The following is a 23,804-nucleotide window of genomic DNA, read 5'->3' as shown; positions in this document are numbered from 1 at the left end:
ATAAAAATAAGACCTAGAATGCCATTTAATACTCTCTCATGTAATGACAATTAAATAATTATACAGAAAACAGAAGATAATGTACAAAGAGCAGAATATAAATTGAGCCAAAATGTGATATATTATAACTTAACTGTGCCTGCAAATAAGACAAAAATAATCAGTTTCAAAATGATGAAAGAAACAAAAAATATTCTGAACAACTACCCCACTTCAACTATCTAGGACCCAATATTAGTCTTAACTATTACAAAGATATTGAGAAGAAGGTTAATAAAAATCAAACTACCTCTGAAATGATTCTGAAGGAATTTGGGAAGAAAAACAAGAAAGAAACACAAACCAAATTCTGTAAACTTATGGCTGCACCTACTGCTGTACATGGTTCTCGATCATAGACAGTGTAAAAAAAAAAAAAAAAATTAGAAAAATCACATATACAGAGATGAAGTTCATGAAACATGAAAACGGTTGTAATAAAATGGACAAAATAAAGAACTAAATTGTATCATAAGATTTAAAAATAGTTTCATTTCATGACAAGATAGAAAAGAATAAAATAAACTTGGAAGATTATGTTAATAGAATGATAGAAATTAGATTGCCAAAAAAGGTAATGAATTATAAGCTAACCAGAAAGAAAGAGCTAGGCAGACCTAATAAGTTTGAATAATGAAATTAAATTATACATGGGCAACGAATTGGTAAAGAAAGAGTCTAGTGTAAAATTCCTTGGTGTAACAATCCAAAGCAACCTGAAATGGGACACACATATTGACTCTCTAGCAACTAAGTTGTCAAAAAAAAAATATTTGCAATCAGTACTATTAGGAAGTTCTGTAGAGACACCGTAGTTCTAAAGACTGCATACCATGCTCTTTTCTCCTCTCACTTGAACTACGGTATTGAAATTTGGGGGGCAACAACCAAAGCTAATCTAGATAAGCTACTCATTCTTCAAAAAAGGGGTGTGAGAATAATCTGTGGAGCAAAATATAGGGAATCTTGTTGCAACTTGTTTCCAAAAACAGAGGTGTTAACTGTTACAAACACATACAGTCTAAAAGCCACATTACTTGTGAAAAGACTGCACCCAAACACTTATTCAGATTTCCACCAGTACAATACTAGAAATAAAGAAAGATTTTATATTGGCAGCCACAGAACAGCACTTTACGAAAAGGGGCCTCAGTATGCAGGTATAAAATTAGCGAATGCACTGCCTAGAGCAGTCATGGCTCTTCCTACAATTAAACTGAAACACCAACTTAAGAAAGTTTTAGTAAAACACCCTTTGTACACATTAGAAGAGCACCATACTTATATGAAGACCAATAAATGCTTTGTGATATTATGTGAATAGAAATAAGTAAACACCTTACGGTAATTTTGTTGTAAATTAATGACGTATTCAGAAGAATGTGTCTTGTGTATTGTACAAATAACTTTAATCATTACTGTTTCTTTGTACATGTGCAGTGTACCATTCGATGATTTAGGTGTTTATTGCAGATGAAAGAAACGATTTCTTTATTGAACTCACAATGCAATGAAGTAACCTAATATTATATTACCAGCAGGAAATAATCAGCAGCTTTTTCAAAGTAGTGACATTCTTTTCTTCAAATTTAGATCTAGTTGATTAAATTTCACTACAATAAGAAGCATGAGTTGCTTTTAGCAGTAAATGATAGTTTCTTGTTAACACAGGCTATAAATTAATATGTTATGATGTTCTTGTACTTTGTTAATGTGTAACTTGGCTCTTTCAGCATCAGTGAAGGTCATCCTTCTTGATGAAGTCTAGAGAACATTATGAACAAAGTGGAATGTTGAGTCATAGACAGGCGTGAAAGAAAGACAGTTAAACAAGTAAGCCTTCAGCCTAAAAGCCTTCTTCAGAATTGGACAAAACACACACACACACACACACACACACACACATTCATGCAAATGCATGTATCTCACACAACCACTGTCTCTGCCTGCCAAGGCCAGACTGCTAGTAATCTGGGTGGTTGGGGTGAGGAGCAGGCTAGGAGGGAGAGGGATAGCAGGTTAGGGATGGGGATTGTAAAGTACTGATTGTGGGAGCATGCAGGGATGAGGCGGATGGAGGGTAGGGCTGCTAGATGCAGTTGGGAGGTTAGACAGAGGGCATGATAGGGGGGGGGGGAGGCAGAAAAGGAGACAAGTAGAAAGACTGTGGGTGTATTGGTGAAATAGAAGGATGTGCAGTTGTGTAGTACTGGAACAGGAACACAGAAGGGGATATGTGGGTAAAAGATAGTGACAAACAAAGGTTGAGGCAAGAATGTTTAGGGGAACATAGGATATACTGCAGAGAGAGTTTCCACCTGTGCATTTCAGAAAAGCTGTTGTTGATCAGAATGATCCAGATGGCCCAAGCTTTGAAGCAGTCAATGAAATGAAGAATGTCATGTTGGGCAGAATGCTCAGCAACTGGCTGGTCCAGCTGTTTGTTGGCTATGGTTTTTTCAGTGGCCGTTCATGCAGATAGGCAATTTGTTGGTTGTCATGCCAACATAGAATGCAGCAGAGTGGTTGCACCTTAGTGTTTAGATCACATGACTAGTCTTGCAGGTATTCCTGCCTTTGAAGAGGTAACCTTCCAAGTGCACCTAGTTACCCTTCCCTGTCTCCACCTCATCCCTGTACACTCTCACAAGGAGCACTTTACCATCCCCTCCCCTACCCTGCTATCCTCCCCCTCCCAGCTTCCTCCTTACCCCACCACCCAGACTGTTTCTCCCATTATGTGCAGTTGCTCACAGTCTGGCCAAACAGCCAGAGACAGTGGTCAGGTATGTGAAGGTTGCATTTGCATGAATGTGTGTGTTTGTGTGTGTGCATTGTCTAATTCAGAATATGGCTTTTTGGATGATAGCTTACTTGTTTAACACTCTTTTTGCTTTGCCTGTCTATGAATCAAACATTTCCACTATATGCTGAGTAGCAATCTATCCTTTTCATAATATTCTCATTATTCCATCCTGGATTTTTCTTTTTTTGAACATTATGAATAAATGAATGAAACCCAACAGCTTTTCCTTCAAAACAACTATTTACTTTTTTTAAAAAAAAATTGCTTGAGCATATTTTCTGGGGAATATCATTAAGCAGTATAGTGATTGTTTATTGTTAATATAATTCACTTTCATTTTTTTTATTTTCTTGCTTCTTGTTAATGTGTACCATGGATTGACTTTCTTCATTCTATCTGTACAATATCTCACTTCATGAGATTGATAGAACACAATGACTGAATGAAAGAATGAATTCTAAAAGTCTATTGTGTACATTTTGAACAAAATTTGCCCACTCTGATTTATTAAAACTTCCATCAGAGTCAATCAAAGGATTGAAAATCATTGCACATTACTGTTATTATTTATACTGTTATTATTATGTTTAATACACTACTGCAATACCACTGTTACAACTCATTAATGTATTATAATTATCAGTACACATGTGACAGTGTTCTTTATGAGTATGTCCGAAAAACCTGCTCACAGAAACAGGATTCTTCCAGGGCTCATATCTCAAGTTCTGTTGGTGACAAAAAGGGAGGTCAAGTGTCCTGAATAGACCTTCAGTTAAAGACCATTATATGCCCAACAGAAGGATCCTCTTAGTGTAACTATCCTACAGTGCAGGGTCAGAGTTTGAATATTACACATTAAAAACAACACACCAGAATGGAAGCAAATTGAACAGACTGTTACAGTATTACAACTCTTAGTTGATTGAGGACCAGCCACCACACAGATTCCAATACTGTTATAAGAATGTAATGGAGCAACTTTGTGTCTTACCATAGTACACTAACTATACCATATGCAACCATTCCAGATTAGACAAAGAACAAGATAATTGTTATGTCAGAACCGTAAAAAAGTAGTAATCTCCACGTAATGGATAATTTGATATGGATGATTATCAAGTACTAATATTTCGAACCCTTAAAACTCCATCAACTGCTAGAAATATACAAAAGTGTCATATTCTATTTTAATTCACATATAATGAAAGTATATTATACCAAGTCATTCATTTTTGTTTATCAGCCAATACACAAAAAGCAATGATTGGAATAATATAATAACTACTATTATCCACCTTCATAAGATCATATTGTATGTTTGAAGTTTGAAGCAATTATGTAAGTTTGACAAAATAATGAAACCCAACACATGTAAACAAGCCATCAAAAGATACTTCCTGTGTAATGTGCAATATGACTGCAAAGGTTAATGGAAATCTATGTTAAAATCTATGCCAAAAATTTGGTGGGAAGATTACACTTAGTTTTGTTATTGTGTAATTAATTAAACTGACCAAGTCATTGTTTATTCTGAGTATCTGATTAAATTAAATGTTATAATTGTTTCCCGCCTCATTTGTATGTGCAAAACAAATTGTAATGTTTATAGATTACTGGTTCTGTATGTATCGGTATGTCAAATTGACTTGTTCAAATGCTTTTCAATCAAAATCACTGAACTCTATAAAGTCAACAATGGCATAATTTTTTGGAAGTAAGAAGAATGGGTAGCTTTGAGGGATGAAATAGTGAAGGCATCAGAGGATCAAATAGGTAAAAAGATGAGGGCAAGTAGAAATTCTTGGGTAACAGAAGAAATATTGAATTTAATTGATGAAAGGAGAAAATATAAAAATGCAGTAAATGAAGCAGGCAAACACGAATACAAACATCTCAAAAATGATATCAACAGGAAGTGCAAAATGGCTAAGCAGGGATGGCTAGAGGATAAATGTAAGGATGTAGAGGCTTATCTCACTATGGGTAAGATAGATACTGCCTACAGGAAAATTAAAGAGATCTTTGGAAAAAGAAGAACCACTTGTATGAATATCAAGAGATCAGATGGAAACCCAGTTCTAAGCAAAGAAGGGAAAGCAGAAAGGTGGAAGGAGTATATAGAGGGTCTATACAAGGGTGATGTACTTGAGGACAATATTATGGAAATGGAAGAGGATGTAGATGAAGATGAAATGGGAGATATGATACTGTGTGAAGAGTTTGACAGAGCACTGAAAGACCTGAGTCGAAACAAGGCCCCCGGAGTAGACAACATTCCATTAGAACTACTGACAGCCTTGGGAGAGCCAGTCCTGACAAAACTCTACCATTGGTGAGCAAGATGTATGAGACAGGCGAAATTCCCTCAGACTTCAAGAAGAAAATAATAATTCTAATCCCAAAGAAAGCAGCTGTTGACAGATGTGAAAATTACCGAACTATCAGTTTAATAAGTCACAGCTGCAAAATACTAACACGAATTCTTTACAGACGAATGGAAAAACTGATAGAAGCAGACCTCGGGGAAGATCAGTTTGGATTCCGTAGAAATGTTGGAACACGTGAGTTAATACTGACCCTACGACTTATCTTAGAAGAAAGATTAAGGAAAGGCAAACCTACGTTTCTAGCATTTGTAGACTTAGAGAAAGCTTTTGACAATGTTGATTGGAATACTCTCTTTCAATTTCTGAAGGTGGCAGGGGTAAAATACAGGGAGCGAAAGGCTATTTACAATTTGTACAGAAAGCAAATGTCAGTTACGAGAGCTATCCACAAAGTACATTATGTTTTGGAATCAAAATTAAATAAAGTATTGGAATTTTTTTTATTATATACAGATGAAAGCCACACTTAAATACTACTTTTCTACATAGTTTCCATTTAAATTAAGGCACTTATTGCAGCGAAGGACGAGCTTGGAAATTCCTTCATCGTAAAATTCGGCCGCCTGCGCCTTCAACCACGTGGTTACCTCTTCTTGAAGCTGTGCGTCGTCATCAAAACGCTGCATAGCCAACCACTTCTTCATTGCTGGGAATAAGTGGAAGTTGCTTGGTGCCAGGTCGGGACTATACGGCAGATGAGGAAACAACTCCCACTTAAAAGATTCGAGAACTTCACGAGTGGCATTTGCCATGTGTGCCCGGGCGTTGTCGTGAATCAGCAAGATCTTTGAGCCCAACTTTCCCCTGCACTTGTTTTGTATTGCTCTTCTGAGGTTGTGCAGAGTTTGGCAATACCTTTGAGAGTTTATTGTTGTGCCTCTTTCCAGGAAATCCACAAAAATCACACCTTTTCTGTCCCAGAAGATGTAACCACGTGGTTGAATGTGCAGGCGGCCGAATTTTACGCCGAAGGAATTTCCAAGCTCGTCTATCGCTACGATAAGTGCCTTAATTTAAATGGCAACTATGTAGAAAAGTAGTATTTAAGTGTAGCTTTCATCTGTATATAATAAAAAAGTTTCCAATACTTTATTTATTTTTAATTCCAAAACGTAATATACTTTGTGGATAGCCCTCGTATAAGAGTGGAGCAGTATGATAGGGAAGCAGTGGTTGGGATGGGAGTGAGACAGGCTTGTAGCCTATCCCTGATGTTATTCAATCTATATATTGAGCAAGCAATAAAGGAAACAAAAGAAAAGTTTGGAGAAGCTATTAAAATCCATCGAGAAGAAATAAAAACTTTGAGGTTTGCTGATGACATTGTAATTCTGTCAGAGACAGCAAAGGACTTGCAAGAACAGTTGAACAGAATGGACAGTGTCTTGAAAGGAGGGTATAAGATGAACATCAACAAAAGCAAAATGAGGATAATGGAATATAGTTTAATTAAGTCGGGTGATGCTGAGGGAATTAGATTAGGAAATGAGATACTTAAAGTAGTAAAGGAGTTTTGCTATTTGGGGAGCAAAATAACTGATGATGGTTGAAGTAGAGAGGATATAAAATGTAGACTGGCAATGGCAAGGAAAGCGTTTCTGAAGAAGAAAAATTTGTTAACATCGAGTATAGATTTAAATGTCAGGAAGTCGTTTCTGAAAGTATTGTATGGAGTGTAGCTATGTATGGAAATGAAACATGGACGATATATAGTTTAGACAAGAAGAGGATAGAAGCTTTTGAAATGTGGTGCTACAGAAGAATGTTGAAGATTAAATGGGTAGCTCACGTAACTTACGAGGAGGTATTGAACAGAATTGGGGAGAAGAGGGGCTTGTGGCACAACTTGACTAGAAGAAGGGATCGGTTGGTAGGACATGTTCTGAGACATTGAGGGATCACCAATTTAATATTGGAGGGCAGAGGGGATGGTAAAAGTCGTAGAGGGAGACCAAGAGATGAATACACTAAGCAGATTCAGGAAGATGTAGGTTGCAGTAGGTACTGGGAGATGAAGAAGCTTGCACAGGATAGAGTAGCATGGAGAGCTGCATCAAACCAGTCTCAGGTTCAAAATGGTTCAAATGGCTCTGAGCACTATGGGACTCAACTGCTGTGGTCATAAGTCCCCTAGAACTTAGAACTACTTAAACCTAACTAACCTAAGGACATCACACACATCCATGCCCGAGGCAGGATTCGAACCTGCGACCGTAGCAGTCGCACGGTTCCGGACTGCGCGCCTAGAACCGCGAGACCACCGCGGCCGGCCCAGTCTCAGGACTGAAGAGCACAACAACAACACCAAGTACATAATGAGGTGGGTTGAAGACTTTGAGATTCACTGTCATTTATGATGGATTATCTCTCACTGTGAATAATGAAACATCCCAAAAATTTGTAAAAGTGTACCTGTTATTTTGAGTCACATTGCACACTGATGGTTATTCCACTGGCACTGATTATATCAAGATCACCAAGACATTAAATGATGATTTAAGTAGACCTATCTGTTTTCCACCCCCTATGAACTGTATAACTTCAACAAGACTTATTTACAGCAAGTTTATATCATCTCACTCCAAATAATTTTTAAGCTGTTACATCTCACACACTTCCTCCACAGATGACAAATGGGGCAAATCAACTGGTTCTTTTTGCATTAGATGTGGCCTATGGTGCACTCTACTGGTCTTATGGAAGCACAATTTAGCTCATGGGGGTTCCTGAGAAAATAAAAAATCTGTCATTCATCAATTTTTGCCATCAGCATTGGGTATCTAAGTAACTAATCACAGCAAATTGCTCAAATTTTAACAGATTATTCTCTTCTGGTAGGCATTTATCTAGAAGTGCAATCTTCCTGTTTTTTAAGATCTTTATCTCTTATTGAAAAACACTTCAAAAACATGGTTTTTGGATACTAAAATCAAGACACAGATTCCAAGACAACTATCCACTTGAAATGGATGAATATTTTGTGATATGTTCTTAAGCTACTAATCTTGGACAGTCTTGAAAATTTTCTTGTTATTTAATCTGTTTCTGAGATTTAGAGCTTCAAATTTACACTCCTTGTGCACATAAATTCTGGTGTGAGATGAAATCTAAATAACAAATAACAACATCAAATTGTTCAAATTTTAACACTATAGTCTCTAGGAATTTATCTGGAAGTCCCATATTCCTGTTGACAAAAATATTTACCCACAATCGAGAAACACCCCAAAACATTGTTTTTGGGTATGGTAAATGGGACGAAAACTTAGCCATGGATTCCGGTATGGCATGGACAACAAATGACTGTCATTTTTACATTTAACTTTGAAAATATTCTTGATATCTTCATCTGTCTCTGAGATACAAAGTTTCAAAGTTACCCTACATGTACACCTAAAATACACATATAAAATCTGGTGTGAGGTCAAAATATAGTTTAAGGAATGGTGTAGCATGGAGAATGTGTAGCTTATTGTCTCCATTACCTTCAGAAGGGTTCCATGAACCCAATGTTGTACTGAAGCACATACAAAATTTTTGTACACGTAAATTCCAGTCTGTGGTGTAAAATTAGTTTTGCATTACTGATATTGCAATTCCACATAAGTGAAATATCAAAATTTTCACTATGCATAAAGTCCTTTTCACATGATTTGATTTAAGACACACCCTGCTGTAGATGGAACAGGTAGGAACCAGCAAAAAAATGTATGTATCAACACACAAAATAGGCTAATATTCTATTGTTTAAAAGACTGTGAAAACTGGATACCAACTGCCTCATTTTACTTTCCTCAGCACCTTTAAAAATTTCTCAAAAATTTTTGCATGTGAACATATTTGCACTTGTTTATGTTGCTGACCCTCATGAATCGAAACATGACTGCGTCGCGTCGTTTCATGATTCGAGGGTCGATTCTAGGGTCAGCAACTGATAAAAAAAAAAGGGGCCCCGTGGGGTCCCAAGGTCGAGATGGCGGCTGTCCATGTCCTGCTGAGATAATTTGTCCTTTTAGGACAATTATCTGGGCAAGCACCCACGCCAGCAAAAGGTTGCCCGACACATGTTGATAACAGGAGTTGTTTTAACCGGCTGTACTCGAATTTTAGTACATAAGGGGGGTGATTTGGAGCACAGCACATCATGTCAAAAGGGGCCCTGCGGGGTCCCTAGGTCGCGATGGCGGCGGTCCATGTCCCACTGAGATAATTTGTCCTTTTTGGACAATTATCTGGGCAAGCACCCACGCCAGCAAAAGGTTGCCCGACACGTGTTGATAACAGGAGTTGTTTTAACCGGCTGTACTCGAATTTTAGTACATAAGGGGGGTGATTTGGAGCACAGCACATCATGTCCTCTGAACTGATAACGTCGACATCTACGAGCAGCAGCAGCAAGTGTGTGTGTGTAACCTTCTTTCAAGATGTATACTGTAATCTTTGACTGTCAAGGCTTCAAGACATGTGCGAATGAATTTCTTCCTAAGGACTTAGCATTCCAAATGCTGTGCGATGATGGAACAGTGTTTGCCTCTGGAAGTTACATTCTTCAATGTACAACACCGTATTATGAACTTGATATCGAATCAGCAAAATGGTTGGCAGAGAACCATCACCCCTACAACATTAATTCAGTTGGAGTCTCGCTGGATAGTGCATTAAACTCCATCCAATCAGTGGTACCAACAAACTGCACTGTTCTTGTTAAAGGTACTGAAAAAGTGAAATGGGTAAGAGAGTTCTTACCTGACTGCCTAATAACTAATGTGGAGGAGAAAGGCTGCCCTTCACTACATGCTCTACGTAAGCTGAATGGTATTGACAGGTACGAACCAGTAACTGCGAAATTGAATACAAATCTGCTGGTGAAGTGGTACAAAGAGTACTACTTAAAACATTAAGCCGAACAGTGTGGAGTAAAGAGTGTAATGGCCCCTCACAAAAGCAGGCAAGTGTGAACTGTTAGACAATTGTGAATCATGTGAAAACTGTGAAGCTTATTTTCATTTCCTGGTATTCAGGCCTTTTTTGTAAATGCTTTAAAATTCCTGATGTGTTGTGTGATGGTGTGCATCTGTGGTATAACTATTAGGAACTTGAAGAAGCAGTTGTTTGTTTGGTATATCTTTAAAACATAACTGTAGTTTTTATGTAATTCTTTAAAAATAACTGTAATTTTATGTAATAAAATTACATTTTATGTTACTGTAATCCAACTGTTATGTTTTCTATCAAAACCTAACCATTTCACAAATGCCTTATTTCGTTTCCTGTACAATACTTTCTCTACTAGATAAGTATTGGGGTATTTTTTTTTCTGTAATTCATGACCATAAAACGCACCCGCAATATTATTTAGTTCAAAATCTTGCAGAGTGTATGTCCTAGGATTTGTTTCTTGGACTCCAATTACCTTAAATATTTCTGTAGACCAATTTGGTTTGTATCCTTTATCAAAAATGGCTTTGTTTTTACTGATTCTTACAAACTCTCCTACTTTAAATTTCTGCTTTGATTTGTCTATGGTACGTATTTTATTATATACTGTGGATAAAAGGTGATTATCATTAACATCACAGGGTCGCATCTTGGACTTAATGTAGGCCACATTGGCTGATGCAATAATAAGACCAATCAATTTGCTCCTCAAGATGCCGTAAATAGGCGTATAATCATTGGAAATGGAATTTCATTAGAAGAAGGTGCTGTAGAGGATTTCAAAAAAGTTTGTGAAGGAATTGCATGCAACATTTGTGTAAAATATAAAGGAGATGCTATTTTAAGACGTACTCCATTACTGTTAATTTCTAATTCTCAGCCAATTGTATGTAGTCATCCAGATTTCAACAATGTCCGTGTGAGAACTATTAGGTGGAAAAAGTTTGATGAATTGAAAAATGCAATAAAAAAGCCTTATCCTTTAGCTTTCTTTTCATTGTTGCAAATGTATAATATTCCTTATTAAATAAAAGACAAGAATTTGTACAATGTATAATTTTTATTGTCAATTATTACAACAAATAAAAATAAATTACAATTATCCTTTGTTCTGTACACTTTCAACTACTTTTTTAACGCCGTAAGCAGCACCTGCGGCAGCAGCAGTTGTCGCCGCGCCAACCGCTATCGCTATCTGCCCTGAACTTTTAACACCAGCAGTGCTAATTGCGGCCCCGTCCGTGACACTCTCTGGCCTTGTTTCTGGCACCTGTTCAAATTCAACTGTTTCGCCACTCGGGCAGCCTAGTAGAGGTGTGGGTTTTGTTTATGATTTCTGACTCATGAGACAGGAGACAGTAGCAGTGGGAAAGAGACAGAAAAGTAATACTAGACAATGGTTGTGGTATAGAAAGAACAAGAAGACAATCAAAATGGCACTATGACAGAAAGAGAGAGACACAGTTACAGTGGAACATTGTTGACACTGACTGAACAGTGCTTGGAAAAGAGTGAAGAAGACAGTGCCTCTGGGAAAGGAATACAAAGAAGGAGAAAGTGGAAGTGGGTAAGAGCCAGTGACAGTGGGAGACAGAACCTGTGACAATGAGAATGAGGGACGCAAAAACAATGACAATGGGAAGAGAGAACACCAATGGGAAAGAATGAATGAGATAGTAGTAGTAGTAGTAGTAATAATAATAATAATAATAATAATAATAATAATAATAATAATAATAATTTATTTGTCTTCAAACCATTAGAGAAATAGACAAAGTCATACACATAATACAATATGGTACATGCTATAAAAGAACAGAATTGTTATTAACATTACAGTTTAGTATCACAGGTCATGAAATACTGTATATTGTAGAATGGGTTTACAACTAATCAGTCATAAAGTGTTTGTTTATATTGTTGTTCTAGTAAATTTTGTATAGCGTGTGGAAGTTCGTTAAATAATTTGTGGCCCATAAGTTCATAACTGTTAACTGATTTTAACAGCCTGTGGTAGAGCCTATAGATACAGCTGTTTACCCTAGTGTTGTAACAATGTATATTTGCCCTGCATTTTACTTTAGGTAAGTTCTTTTTTGTGTAGATTAAAACATAATAAATATATAGGTTTATTACTGTCATGATTTTTTGTTGAGTAAACAAAGGTTTACAATGAGCTTTGTACGGTGAGCCTGTAATTATCCTAATAGATTTCTTTTGCAACAATAGCATATCATGCACACAAGTGGAGTTTCCCCATAAAATAATACCATGGGATATGATGCTTTGGAAAAATGAGTAGTAAGATACTATTAACATAATTTTTAGGCACACAGTGCATTAATTGTCTTAACAAATAGATTACCCTAGACAAGTTACCACTAATATACTTAATATGTGGATTCCAAGGAAGTTTATCATCCAAATATACCCCCAAAAATTTAACACAACTAGGATCATCTGATGGAAACTTGACTTATAAACTAAATACCATCTGCTGGGTTCTGCTTTCATTAAGCAAGAACCCATTTGCTTTAAACCAGAGTGAAGCTTGCTCAATTGTCTCTGTAACACATGTTTTAAGGCTATTAAAATCATTACTGCTGTTAAGAAACGTTGTACCATCAGCATAGACTACTGTTCTGGATTTAATAAATGATGGCAGGTCATTTATCATTATTAGGAAAAGGAAAGGGCCCAGCTCGGATCCCTGCAGAACACCTACCTTAATTTGTTCTATACTGGACATTTCTTTCCCAACACAGACGGCTTGCTTTCGCTTTTGTAAATATGATCTTAATAGCTTAAGGCTGTTACCTTTAACACCATAAAAGTCCATTTTTTTGAGTAGTAGTGTATGTTCTACACAGTCAAAGGCTTTGCTTAGGTCACAAAAAGTCACTTGAGCAAAGCATTTATCTTGAAATACTTGATGGATGTATTTAACAACATTGTCTATAGCATCAATGGTTGACAGGTTTTTCCTAAAGCCGTACTGTGATCCAGTTATTAATCCTATGTTATCAAAGTAAACAGATAATTGTTGGTAAATTACGCATTTTAGAACTTTTGAAAAAAAACTGAGACTATGGATATTGGCCTGTAACTTGAGACAGAATTTTTATCTCCTTTTTTATGTACTGGAACTACTCTAGACAGTTTAAGCTCATCAGGGAAAAAACCCTCCAATATACACTTGTTTATACAATATGACAGCGGGTACACTATACAGTCTATTACTTTCTTCAGCATGTTACAAGACAGGTCATATATGTCTACACTGTCTGATGATTTTAACTGCTTCACTATTCTTAACACAAAACCAGGTGAGACCTCAGAAAAATTGAAGGTACTTGTGTTTGTTGATGACCTAGCAACATTGTGCTGAGCTGATTTCAGGTTTAATTATAGCACTTCCTACTTCCTCAACTGATTTAATAAAAAAGTCATAAACTCCTGGGGAGAGATACTAATTTTGTCACTTCTCTTATCTTTGGTGACATTATTTATTATTGTCCATGCTTCTTTGCACTTATTGGTGGATTTATCAATATTTCTGAGATTGTGTGCTTGTTTGGCTTCCACAGTTGCTTTTTTGTACTCATTCCTGGATCTAACATAGGCTAATTTAGCATGGTTGGTTTTCGGATTTCTATAAATATTGTACAACAACATAACTTGGTTTTTCATAGTAGACAGCTGTTTTGTATATCATGTATTTTGTCTATTTGGAACTTTTGCTTTTAGGACTGTGTCAGTTACTTTGCATTTCTTTATTGGAATGCAGTCATTAAAGTGTCCCAAAAATGCTTTAAGAAACCTATCAAATATTACCTTTGCTGGCAGATAATTGCTTAGAGTATAATGTGTGTCATCATAACACAGGCCAAACCAATCTCTGTTAGAAAGGGACGTATGAAACCTGTCAATTTTCTCATCTGTGACTAGTCTAGTGACAACAACTTCTGGGACAGGCTTATTTGTGTTACTCTTATCAAGAGGGAACCTACTTGTACAATTTAAAGATACTGAATCATGATCAGAATATGGAAACACTGTCACAAAACATGATTCTTCTGTTGTTTTAAAATTTTTTAAAATATTGTCATGACACGCATGTTCTCTTGTAGGCTTGTTATTGACTTAATGTAAGTAGCACTGTCTTAGTAGGTTTTGGAGTTCAGTGACAGTATGTTTTTGTTTTTGTAACATCAAATTCAGCATTCACATCTCCACCTATCACAATACCATAATGTATCCATCTAGTATCTGTAAGTATATGTAACAGCAGATCCAGTTTTTCTAAAAACCTGGTGACCTGGTGACCTGTACAGGGAAATTACAACTAACTTACAACTGTCTATTACTATACCAGCAGCTTCAAAGTTTTGTTCATCACACAGAAAATCTAGATCTAATCTATTGACTGTGCCGCTAAGTGACTTGTTAACATAGATTGCCACACCACCTCTTAAATGCAATTTTCTGCAGTAGCTACTGGCTAGATTATAATTATCAAATTTAATAAATGTAAGTTCACACTCACTAGCCCAATGTTCACTTAAACAAAAGATATCAAACTTATTTTACAATCCAAAGTCATTGACAATAAATTCTTTAACCCCTACTCATTCAATGTTAAGATAACAGATTATAAAATGAAACCTGTCTTTCTTTACAGATGCACTATTTTGCTGAGAGGCTATTAAATCTCTGGCACTATTTATCTTATGGCCTTCTTCCCCCTGCTGCCTTCTAGTAAAAAATCATTTAGATGTAATGGAGGTACAGTTTTCCATTTGCCCGCTACACTTGATACTGCTTCTACTCTTGGAGGTCTCTTCTTCTTGTTCATGACATGATCTAAGTAGCTGGGTTCCCACTGTAGGTAGTTCAAATGCTGCTGCAGAAGGGCCAGGTGGATCACATGTTGGTACACTTGTTGCTGAATATACTGCCACCTTTGCTGTTTCTATTATCTTAGTTCCTGAATGAGGTGTTCTACCTGTTGTAACTGTAGTTACAGCTTCTTCTCTCTCAACACACTCTTTTGTAATCAGTGATACCTGATGTTGAGTTACTGCTGCAACTGGAGTACATGGTAGGGAAGATACTTTGCAGGTATCCTTCACCAGTGGTAGTGGAATAGGATCACTTTTCTTACTTCTAGGAGAAACACTATCCACTAACATTTTGATCTTTTGACTGAGCAGCGATTTGCCCCAGTTATTTAAATGCATTCCATGTGTTGTGAAGTGCTGTCTTTCAAGATCATCAATACTGAGGAAATAAGCATTTGAAATGGTCTTGCAGATCTTTTTATACACCCTGTTTGCTTTTTGTATTTCTCTGTTCACACAAGAAGATTCAGTAAGGTCATGTTTGTGTGGTATGCCTACAACAATAACTTTTTGATCCTCTGTTGTACATAGCACATCTCTTAGCACTCTGTTTGCTACTATTAGTTCATTCTTATACACATCATTTGCACTGCCCAATATTACAATGCATTCACTTTGTGTCACATAATTATTGTTTTTATAGTCTTTCAAAACTTCTTTTAGGCCTGCTCCACGTTTCACAACACTAGTAATATTGAGATCCTGCTGTAAACAAAGAATTCCGGCAATTCCTCTTCCGTGGCTGTCAGCAAGCAAAACTGTAGGCCTACTAAAGTTTTTAGGAGTCACTTTGTTTGTAACATCGAGACAGTTATGTTTTACTGACTTATTACGCTTTGTAAATTTCCTGCCCAACGATTCCGATTTGTAGTCTTGGTGTGAGTTGCTAGTTTCAACATTTTTAAGTTCACAATCCATAATAAGATGTTGAAATCGATTTTTTAACGGAACTTTTAACCCACTGGAAACAAATTTAGGTTTTGCACATTTCTTTGGTTCACTGTACTCCTGAAGTTGACCGAGTTCTTTATGTGATGGGTCAGATAGGCTTTTAATAATGTTTTCCAACAACAGAGCATGTTCTCTTGTGGCTTTCAGTTCTTTCTGCAGTGATTTGGGTACTATGATCTCACGATTTGCACAGCCAGACATCTGTTACACTTTGTTCAACACATACATGAAATGTTTTCATGATTTATTTTTGCGAAGCAATGCGAATGATACCAAATATGCAACACTGAACAAATTCTAATGCCACTTGATACAATTTTGTTGCATAACTTGCACCTTATAGACGCTAAATACTTGCAATTTATGGACCAATTTACTACCACATCTATATGCATTGCCATCTAGCTGTGCAGATACAAACAGCAGTAAGAGAGAGCAAGAGGGATACAGTGCCAGTGAGAGGTGACAGTAGTAGTAGGGAAGAGCAAAGGAGGCCATGACTGTGAGATAGGAGACAGCCACAGTTAGAGAGACACAATGAGTTGGGCTAAATGAGTAATTGTTCATGGGAAAGTGGGATGGATAGGTATGAGGAACTTACACCAATGGACCAGTGAGTATAAGTGATTCACAATATTGGGAGTTTGTGCGAGTGAGAGGTGAGTTTTGTGTTAAAAAGAATATGAATATGTTCACAAGCAAAAACTATTTGGAAAATTTTTTTAAAGTTGACAGGAACACAGAATGAGGCACCTTGTACCCCACTTTTCAGTGTTTTAAACAGGAGTGCATGTATGGTTTTTATTATTTTCCAATACAGCCATATCAGATCACTGTGCACTTAAATATGACATAAGCGGAAGTCATAAGATTTTTGATATTATCTAATCAAAATTTTAAATAAATAAACATTGATACATGTTCAAGGTAAGAATTTCTGTAATGTATCATATTTCATGTCTAGCTATCAATACCTGTTAACAGTATGAAGTAGGATAGATTACTACTCACCACAGGGAGGAGGCATTGAGCGGCAGACAGGCACACTAAAAGGAGACTGCTTAATACTACCAACTATTGGATTAGTCCTTCATCAGATGTAGACAAAACATAAACACATTCAGCATTTATAGCTCTCACACATATGGCCACTGTAATCACCAAGCACCAAGGCCTGACTGTGACAGGAGGGAGCAGGGATTTTGGCTATGTTGGACCCTAGGGGTACAGAAGAGGTATAGGGTGGGAAGGGGAAGAGATAAAGCAGCTGATAATCTCATGCAGTCAACTTTGAATGTGACTACCCGCCATTTTATGCCATTATGAGTAGCAATAAATTCTATTTCATATTGTTGTGTTCCATCTGAGCTTGTTCATTTTATAATAATACCTCCCAAAAAACTTATATAATTGAGGCCATGTCCTATGAAGACTGCATAAATAATTTGTGTATAAATATTTTCTCCATCCTTTAATAGTCTTATATATAGGGTTTCATCAAGAACAATCACTTCACTATCTAAATATGTAACACATTACTATGCTTTTGTGATACCACAGTACTCAACTTTTACTGGAATCTAGAGCAAAATGATAAGTAGGGCTTTGTTGTTGAGATGATGTGTGTTAAATAATCAACTGTTTAAATATTTTCTATGCACTTTTGAAATGAAATTCCGAATTTTTTTCCCGTATGTTTCAGGAAATGAAGCTCTTTACACCAGGAGGTGTACTACTAGGCTCAGTTGAACAGGAATGGACATTGATTAATCCTTCATTCGTTGTGCGAGATTCTGATGGGAATATTGAATATGTCATAGAAGGTCCACAACATTTCCCATGCACTAACTATGATGGAACAACATTCAGAGTATGTTTTACTAGAGAGTAATTATTGTTATGACTAACTTTTATGTCAAGAAAGGGAAGTTGCTACTCATCATATAGGAGAGATGCTGAGTCACAGATGGAACCAACAAAAATACTGTCACAATTGCTGGCCAAAAGCTTATATTGTGACAGTCTTTTTGGTGTGCCTATCTGCAACTCAGCATCTCCACTGTATGATGAGTAGAAACTTTCCTTTTCATAATAATGTTATACTCCATCCTCGATTTTCATTGTTTAACTTTTATGTCATTTGCAATGCAATTATAACGGTTTGAGAGTGAAAATTGATTACTTGGTGACTAGTTACTTTTAATGCAACTGTAGGACTCAGCAATGTCACTTGTGAATTAAGCCTTTGGGGAGGACCTCGGAAATGAAGCTCATGTAAAAAAATAGACAGTTTATGTAGCAGCTTGGATCAGATTATGAATTATGTAATTGATGACAAGATCAGGCACACAGCTGTGAATGCTGCTCATAAATATTGTAAAATTTCATGAATGGTATGGTAAGCAGTGGATGAAGCATTCTGTGGAATGGATTAGTGGTTATAAAACTGTAAGTACCCAACAACAAGCCTTCCCTTCTCAATCCATCCGCTAAGCCTCTCCTTATCCAGGATTCTGGGTGACTTTTCCATAGCTTTCCACATTGTCTAAACCTCACCAATCCTTTTTCTTCAGCCCTCTTCCTTTCCCTTGAACCCTTCTGCCAGAATAATGAGCTCCTGGCTCTAAAAGCTTTCATCTTTCCATAACATTTGTACATTTTTTTTCCTGCCACCATTTGGTGAGTAGATTTTTTGTCTTTTCCACTATGCTATATGTAAAAGATTAGTTACTTACCTTTTGAAGCAGAAGTGGTGATCATTACTGGTCAAATTTATATACTATCATTCTTTGCTGCAGAAGCCCCGATTTGATTTTTATAGATTACACCACCTGCTTATACGATTGCAAGGATTTTGCTTAATAAGAAAATCTTCTGAAAACTCGACTTAACTGAGGCCCTTGGAAACCAAAGAGCATGATTAATAAAATGTTAGTTTTGAGTGAATGATGTTCAAAGTTGAGAGACTCCAGAAAATTCCATGAACAACTTAAAGAAAAAATAATTATTTGCGCACTTTTGAAGCTTTATTGTAAATCAATGTTGAATTTTGTCAATTTAGGAAATTTTATTACTATAATTCATAGATCACAGTGACATTAATAGGAACACTTTAATGGCATTCAGTAACTTAATACGAGGGTCTTTTTTTTTCCAATCACTTAGTATAGAAGCTACACGAGTGGCAGGAAGTGGACATGCACTTTAGGCTACGGCACAACCCTCGCACTACACACTCTGTCATTGCTAACCTCAAGGCATCAGTCTGCATTGCACTTCAGCCACATAAACACAGCTGCCATCATTGTTGCTCTCCCCAAGTGTGGATTACGAAATGTAATTCGGTTTCTGCAAGCAGAAGGGAATAGTGCAGCAGAAATTCATCAGAGAATGAGCCGAGTGTACGGTGATATCTTCATGACTGATGGCATTGTATGTGAAAGTTGCCAAAAGTTAAAAATGTCCAAAATGATGTGCATGATGAAAGGAGCCAACAATTAAAGTCTGTCGTTACAGATGACCTTTTTGAACGAGTTGACACAATGGTACAGTCCTGACCTGCCACCCAGTGACTTTCAACTATTCCCTGAACTGAAGATGTGGCTAGGGGGACAGCAGTTTCAAACTAATGAAGGTCTTCAAAGCAACATTAATGCTCATTTGAAATCATTGGCTGCAACATTTTTTGAAGAGACTATTGCAAAGCTTGTCCACAGGTACAATAAATGTCTCAATCATTTTGGTGATTATATTGAAAAGTAACCACAAGTGTACAAAACTTTTGGTAATAATATAATTGTTTTCTATTAACTTGTCTTTTATTTACAGCCTATTGGAGGTTGAAGGAAAAAACAAGAAAGAAACTGCCCTGTACTTGAGTTGAACAAGACTATGAGTCTGCTCGGTGTCTGTTTCCAACATCCTCTCATGCTCATTTGCTGAATGACATTAAGCTTCCTCATAATTTTGACTCACTGGCTTCAATGTTCTTGCAGCTTCGTGGTGCACAAGTTACTGCTAAAATTCATGATTCACTCATGCCACAAAGGAAAGAAGAGTCTGTAGGTCTCTGTACTTTGGATATTTTAACTTAGGTTTTTCATTATTTATTTCTAGATTAGGGAAGACACTGACATTTCTACTGCAACAGTGCTCTTTCTTGTTATTAACATTTTGAAAATATTCCAGCTCTTCATTGAGAGATTCTTTGTTAAACAAGATGAAGGGTGATTTCTTTTGAAAATGAAACCACTGCATTTTTCTCAAGTCTTCTTGAGATAACCATTGAGTCCACTTAATATGATGAAATTATTTTCAGTTATCTAGACTTGGAAATGAGCAATGCCAACTCATCAGGTACAAAAATTCAAGGATTTTACCTGACAACCTTTTCAATAATTCCAAAATCTTGGTCACATTCTTTATAGGAATGACCAGAAATCATGAATTTGTGATCTACAGTTTCAATGTTTGTATTCTAAGTAATGTAATGCCAGAACTTTACAATGGATTAACTTTAGCTTGACCACCAACATTGTCACTGAAAGCTTTGTTGTGTTTAATTGATGTGGGCAACTACTTAAAGAGTATAAAGTACAGGAAGAAATTTCTTGACACCCATGAGCAGCTTGACTCTCATGCCAAATGTGTGTTGTTGCAACTGTAGAGGCAAAATCATTTATACAAAATTTGTAGGTCCACAACTGTCTTGCATAATATGCCCTGCTTAAAGGATACACAGATATATAGAGTGCCATTGGCAGGTCGAAATACATTGCTGTTCGTGAACTGTTATATTTTGAACTTTTTTTGCCCTGCATTTCCCCTCTCTAGCTGTCTGTGTCTTAAGCAGACGTAATTCCTTTTCAAGAATCAGAGTCTGAACATTTTTGTGTCTCCATGAACTATAAAATTCTGCAACTTGTCACACAACACACAAGTTTTGGTACATAGAAAACCATACTGAAGGCAGCATTGATCACATATCTATAATTCTCTTTAGCAGGTGGTTAATTATTTTCTGTGCAGAACTCATAATAGAGTTCATACATTTTGGTTATAAACTCTTGGAAATTGAAATAAGAGCACCGTGAATTCATTGTCCCAGGAAGGGGAAACTTTATTGACACATTCCTGGGGTCAGATACATCACATGATTACACTGACAGAACCACAGGCACATAGACACAGGCAACAGAGCATGCACAATGTCGGCACTAGTACAGTGTATATCCACCTTTCGCAGCAATGCAGGCTGCTATTCTCCCATGGAGACGATCGTAGAGATGCTGGATGTAGTCCTGTGGAACGGCTTGCCATGCCATTTCCACCTGGCGCCTCAGTTGGACCAGCGTTCGTGCTGGACGTGCAGACCGCGTGAGACGACGCTTCATCCAGTCCCAAACATGCTCAATGGGGGACAGATCCGGAGATCTTGCTGGCCAGGGTAGTTGACTTACACCTTCTAGAGCACGTTGGGTGGCACGGGATACATGCGGACGTGCATTGTCCTGTTGGAACAGCAAGTTCCCTTGCCGGTCTAGGAATGGTAGAACGATGGGTTCGATGACGGTTTGGATGTACCGTGCACTATTCAGTGTCCCCTCGACGATCACCAGTGGTGTACGGCCAGTGTAGGAGATCGCTCCCCACACCATGATGCCGGGTGTTGGCCCTGTGTGCCTCGGTCGTATGCAGTCCTGATTGTGGCGCTCACCTGCACGGCGCCAAACATGCATACGACCATCATTGGCACCAAGGCAGAAGCGACTCTCATCGCTGAAGACGACACGTCTCCATTCGTCCCTCCATTCACGCCTGTCGCGACACCACTGGAGGCGGGCTGCACGATGTTGGGGCGTGAGCGGAAGACGGCCTAACGGTGTGCGGGACCGTAGCCCAGCTTCATGGAGACGGTTGCGAATGGTCCTCGCCGATACCCCAGGAGCAACAGTGTCCCTAATTTGCTGGGAAGTGGCGGTGCGGTCCCCTACGGCACTGCGTAGGATCCTACGGTCTTGGCGTGCATCCGTGCGTCGCTGCGGTCCGGTCCCAGGTCGACGGGCACGTGCACCTTCCGCCGACCACTGGCGACAACATCGATGTACTGCGGAGACCTCACGCCCCACGTGTTGAGCAATTCGGCGGTACGTCCACCCGGCCTCCTGCATGCCCACTATACGCCCTCGCTCAAAGTCCGTCAACTGCACATACGGTTCACGTCCACGCTGTCGCGGCATGCTACCAGTGTTAAAGACTGCGATGGAGCTCCGTATGCCACGGCAAACTGGCTGACACTGACGGTGGCGGTGCACAAATGCTGCGCAGCTAGCGCCATTCGACGGCCAACACCGCGGTTCCTGGTGTGTCCGCTGTGCCGTGCGTGTGATCATTGCTTGTACAGCCCTCTCGCAGTGTCCGGAGCAAGTATGGTGGGTCTGACACACCGGTGTCAATGTGTTCTTTTTTTCCATTTCCAGGAGTGTATTTAGCTTAGAATCTAAATAATTAATGACAGGAAATTACATTCTATTACAATGACTACTACATTTTGGAAGAGAGTTTGTATGGTCCATAACTATCTGATTTTGTTTATCAGGAAGGTTTTTCCTGGTTATTTATGTCATATTCAGTCTTTTGATGAAACTTCAGTGGGAGAATCCTTAGACAAGACATTGACAATGTGTTTGTTCCTTACCAATAACATTAACAAGAAAAACTGCTTACATACTCTGAATCTGTTCAGAATATTAAGTGCAGCTTACATTTTTTTGCATCCATGGCACCTTTCTTGGCTGCATTAGTTCTTGCTATACTGCTAACTATAGGCCAATGTCACTGCTGACAAGCTTTTCAAAAGTTTTAGAGAAACTAATGCATGCCAGGATAGTTAAGCATCTCAGTGAACACAATAGCTTCAGCAAAAGTCAGTTTGGATTTCAGAAAGGTTTGTCAACAGAAGATGCAATATTTGCATTTACTGGCAAACTCTTGGAATCTATCAACAAAAAACTGAAAGTGATTGGCATATTTTGTGACCTAAAAATAGCATTTGGCTGTGTAAATCACCAAATTCTTTTACAAAAAGCTGCACATCTCGGTATAAGTGGTGCAGCAGGGAAATGGCTCGACTCATATCTGTCAAACAGAAAACAAAAAGTTGTAGTAGATAGTCAAGATGGTGTCCCAATATCTTCAGAATGGGGTACCATTACATGTGGAGTGCCGCAGGGGTCAGTTCTGGGCCTCCTACTTTTTATTATATTTATAAATGATCTTCCTCTCTCTACGGAATATTGTAGATTCACCATTTTCGCGGATGACACTACACTACTTATTGATAATTCGGAAGATAAGCTTGACGTAACGGCAAATAAGGTTTTAAATTAAATGGTGAACTGGTTCAACATTAATGGTCTTATTTTAAATTACTGTAAAACAAACTACATTCAGTTCCACAAAACATCCAAAGATGAGGAAATATTTGTAAAGGTAGGTGAGCAGACAATAACCAGGGTAGATTCCTCAAAATACCTAGGCTTGCATATTGATAGCAAACTGAATTGGTCCAACCACATTGTGGATCTTTGCAAAAGACTAAGTTCTGCAACATATGAATTGCGCATTGTTTCTTCTTATAGAAATATGGAAACCATGAAGTCAGCGTATTATGGTTACTTTCATGCAATTATGGCATTTGGAATTCTATTTTGGGGAAATCAGCCACTGGCTAAAAAAGTACTACGTGTACAACAAAGAGCCATAAGGATCATGTGTGGA

At 37.8% G+C, this 23,804-nt stretch overlaps 1 protein-coding gene across 1 annotated transcript in view; it reads left to right on the top strand.

Moving 5' to 3' along the window:
- LOC126249265 (phospholipid scramblase 2-like) overlaps window positions 1-23,804 on the top strand; it is a 145,142-nt gene that overhangs the window by 79,100 nt on the left and 42,238 nt on the right. The window contains exon 8 of the mRNA XM_049950922.1: window positions 17,728-17,895. Coding sequence (XP_049806879.1) covers window positions 17,728-17,895 — 168 coding nt within the window. The remainder of the gene's footprint in view (window positions 1-17,727; window positions 17,896-23,804) is intronic.

Source organism: Schistocerca nitens, chromosome 1 (genome assembly GCF_023898315.1).
Source record: "Schistocerca nitens isolate TAMUIC-IGC-003100 chromosome 1, iqSchNite1.1, whole genome shotgun sequence".
In the NCBI taxonomy this organism is placed as follows: domain Eukaryota; kingdom Metazoa; phylum Arthropoda; class Insecta; order Orthoptera; family Acrididae; genus Schistocerca; species Schistocerca nitens.
This window is presented reverse-complemented; position numbering and strand designations above follow the sequence as displayed.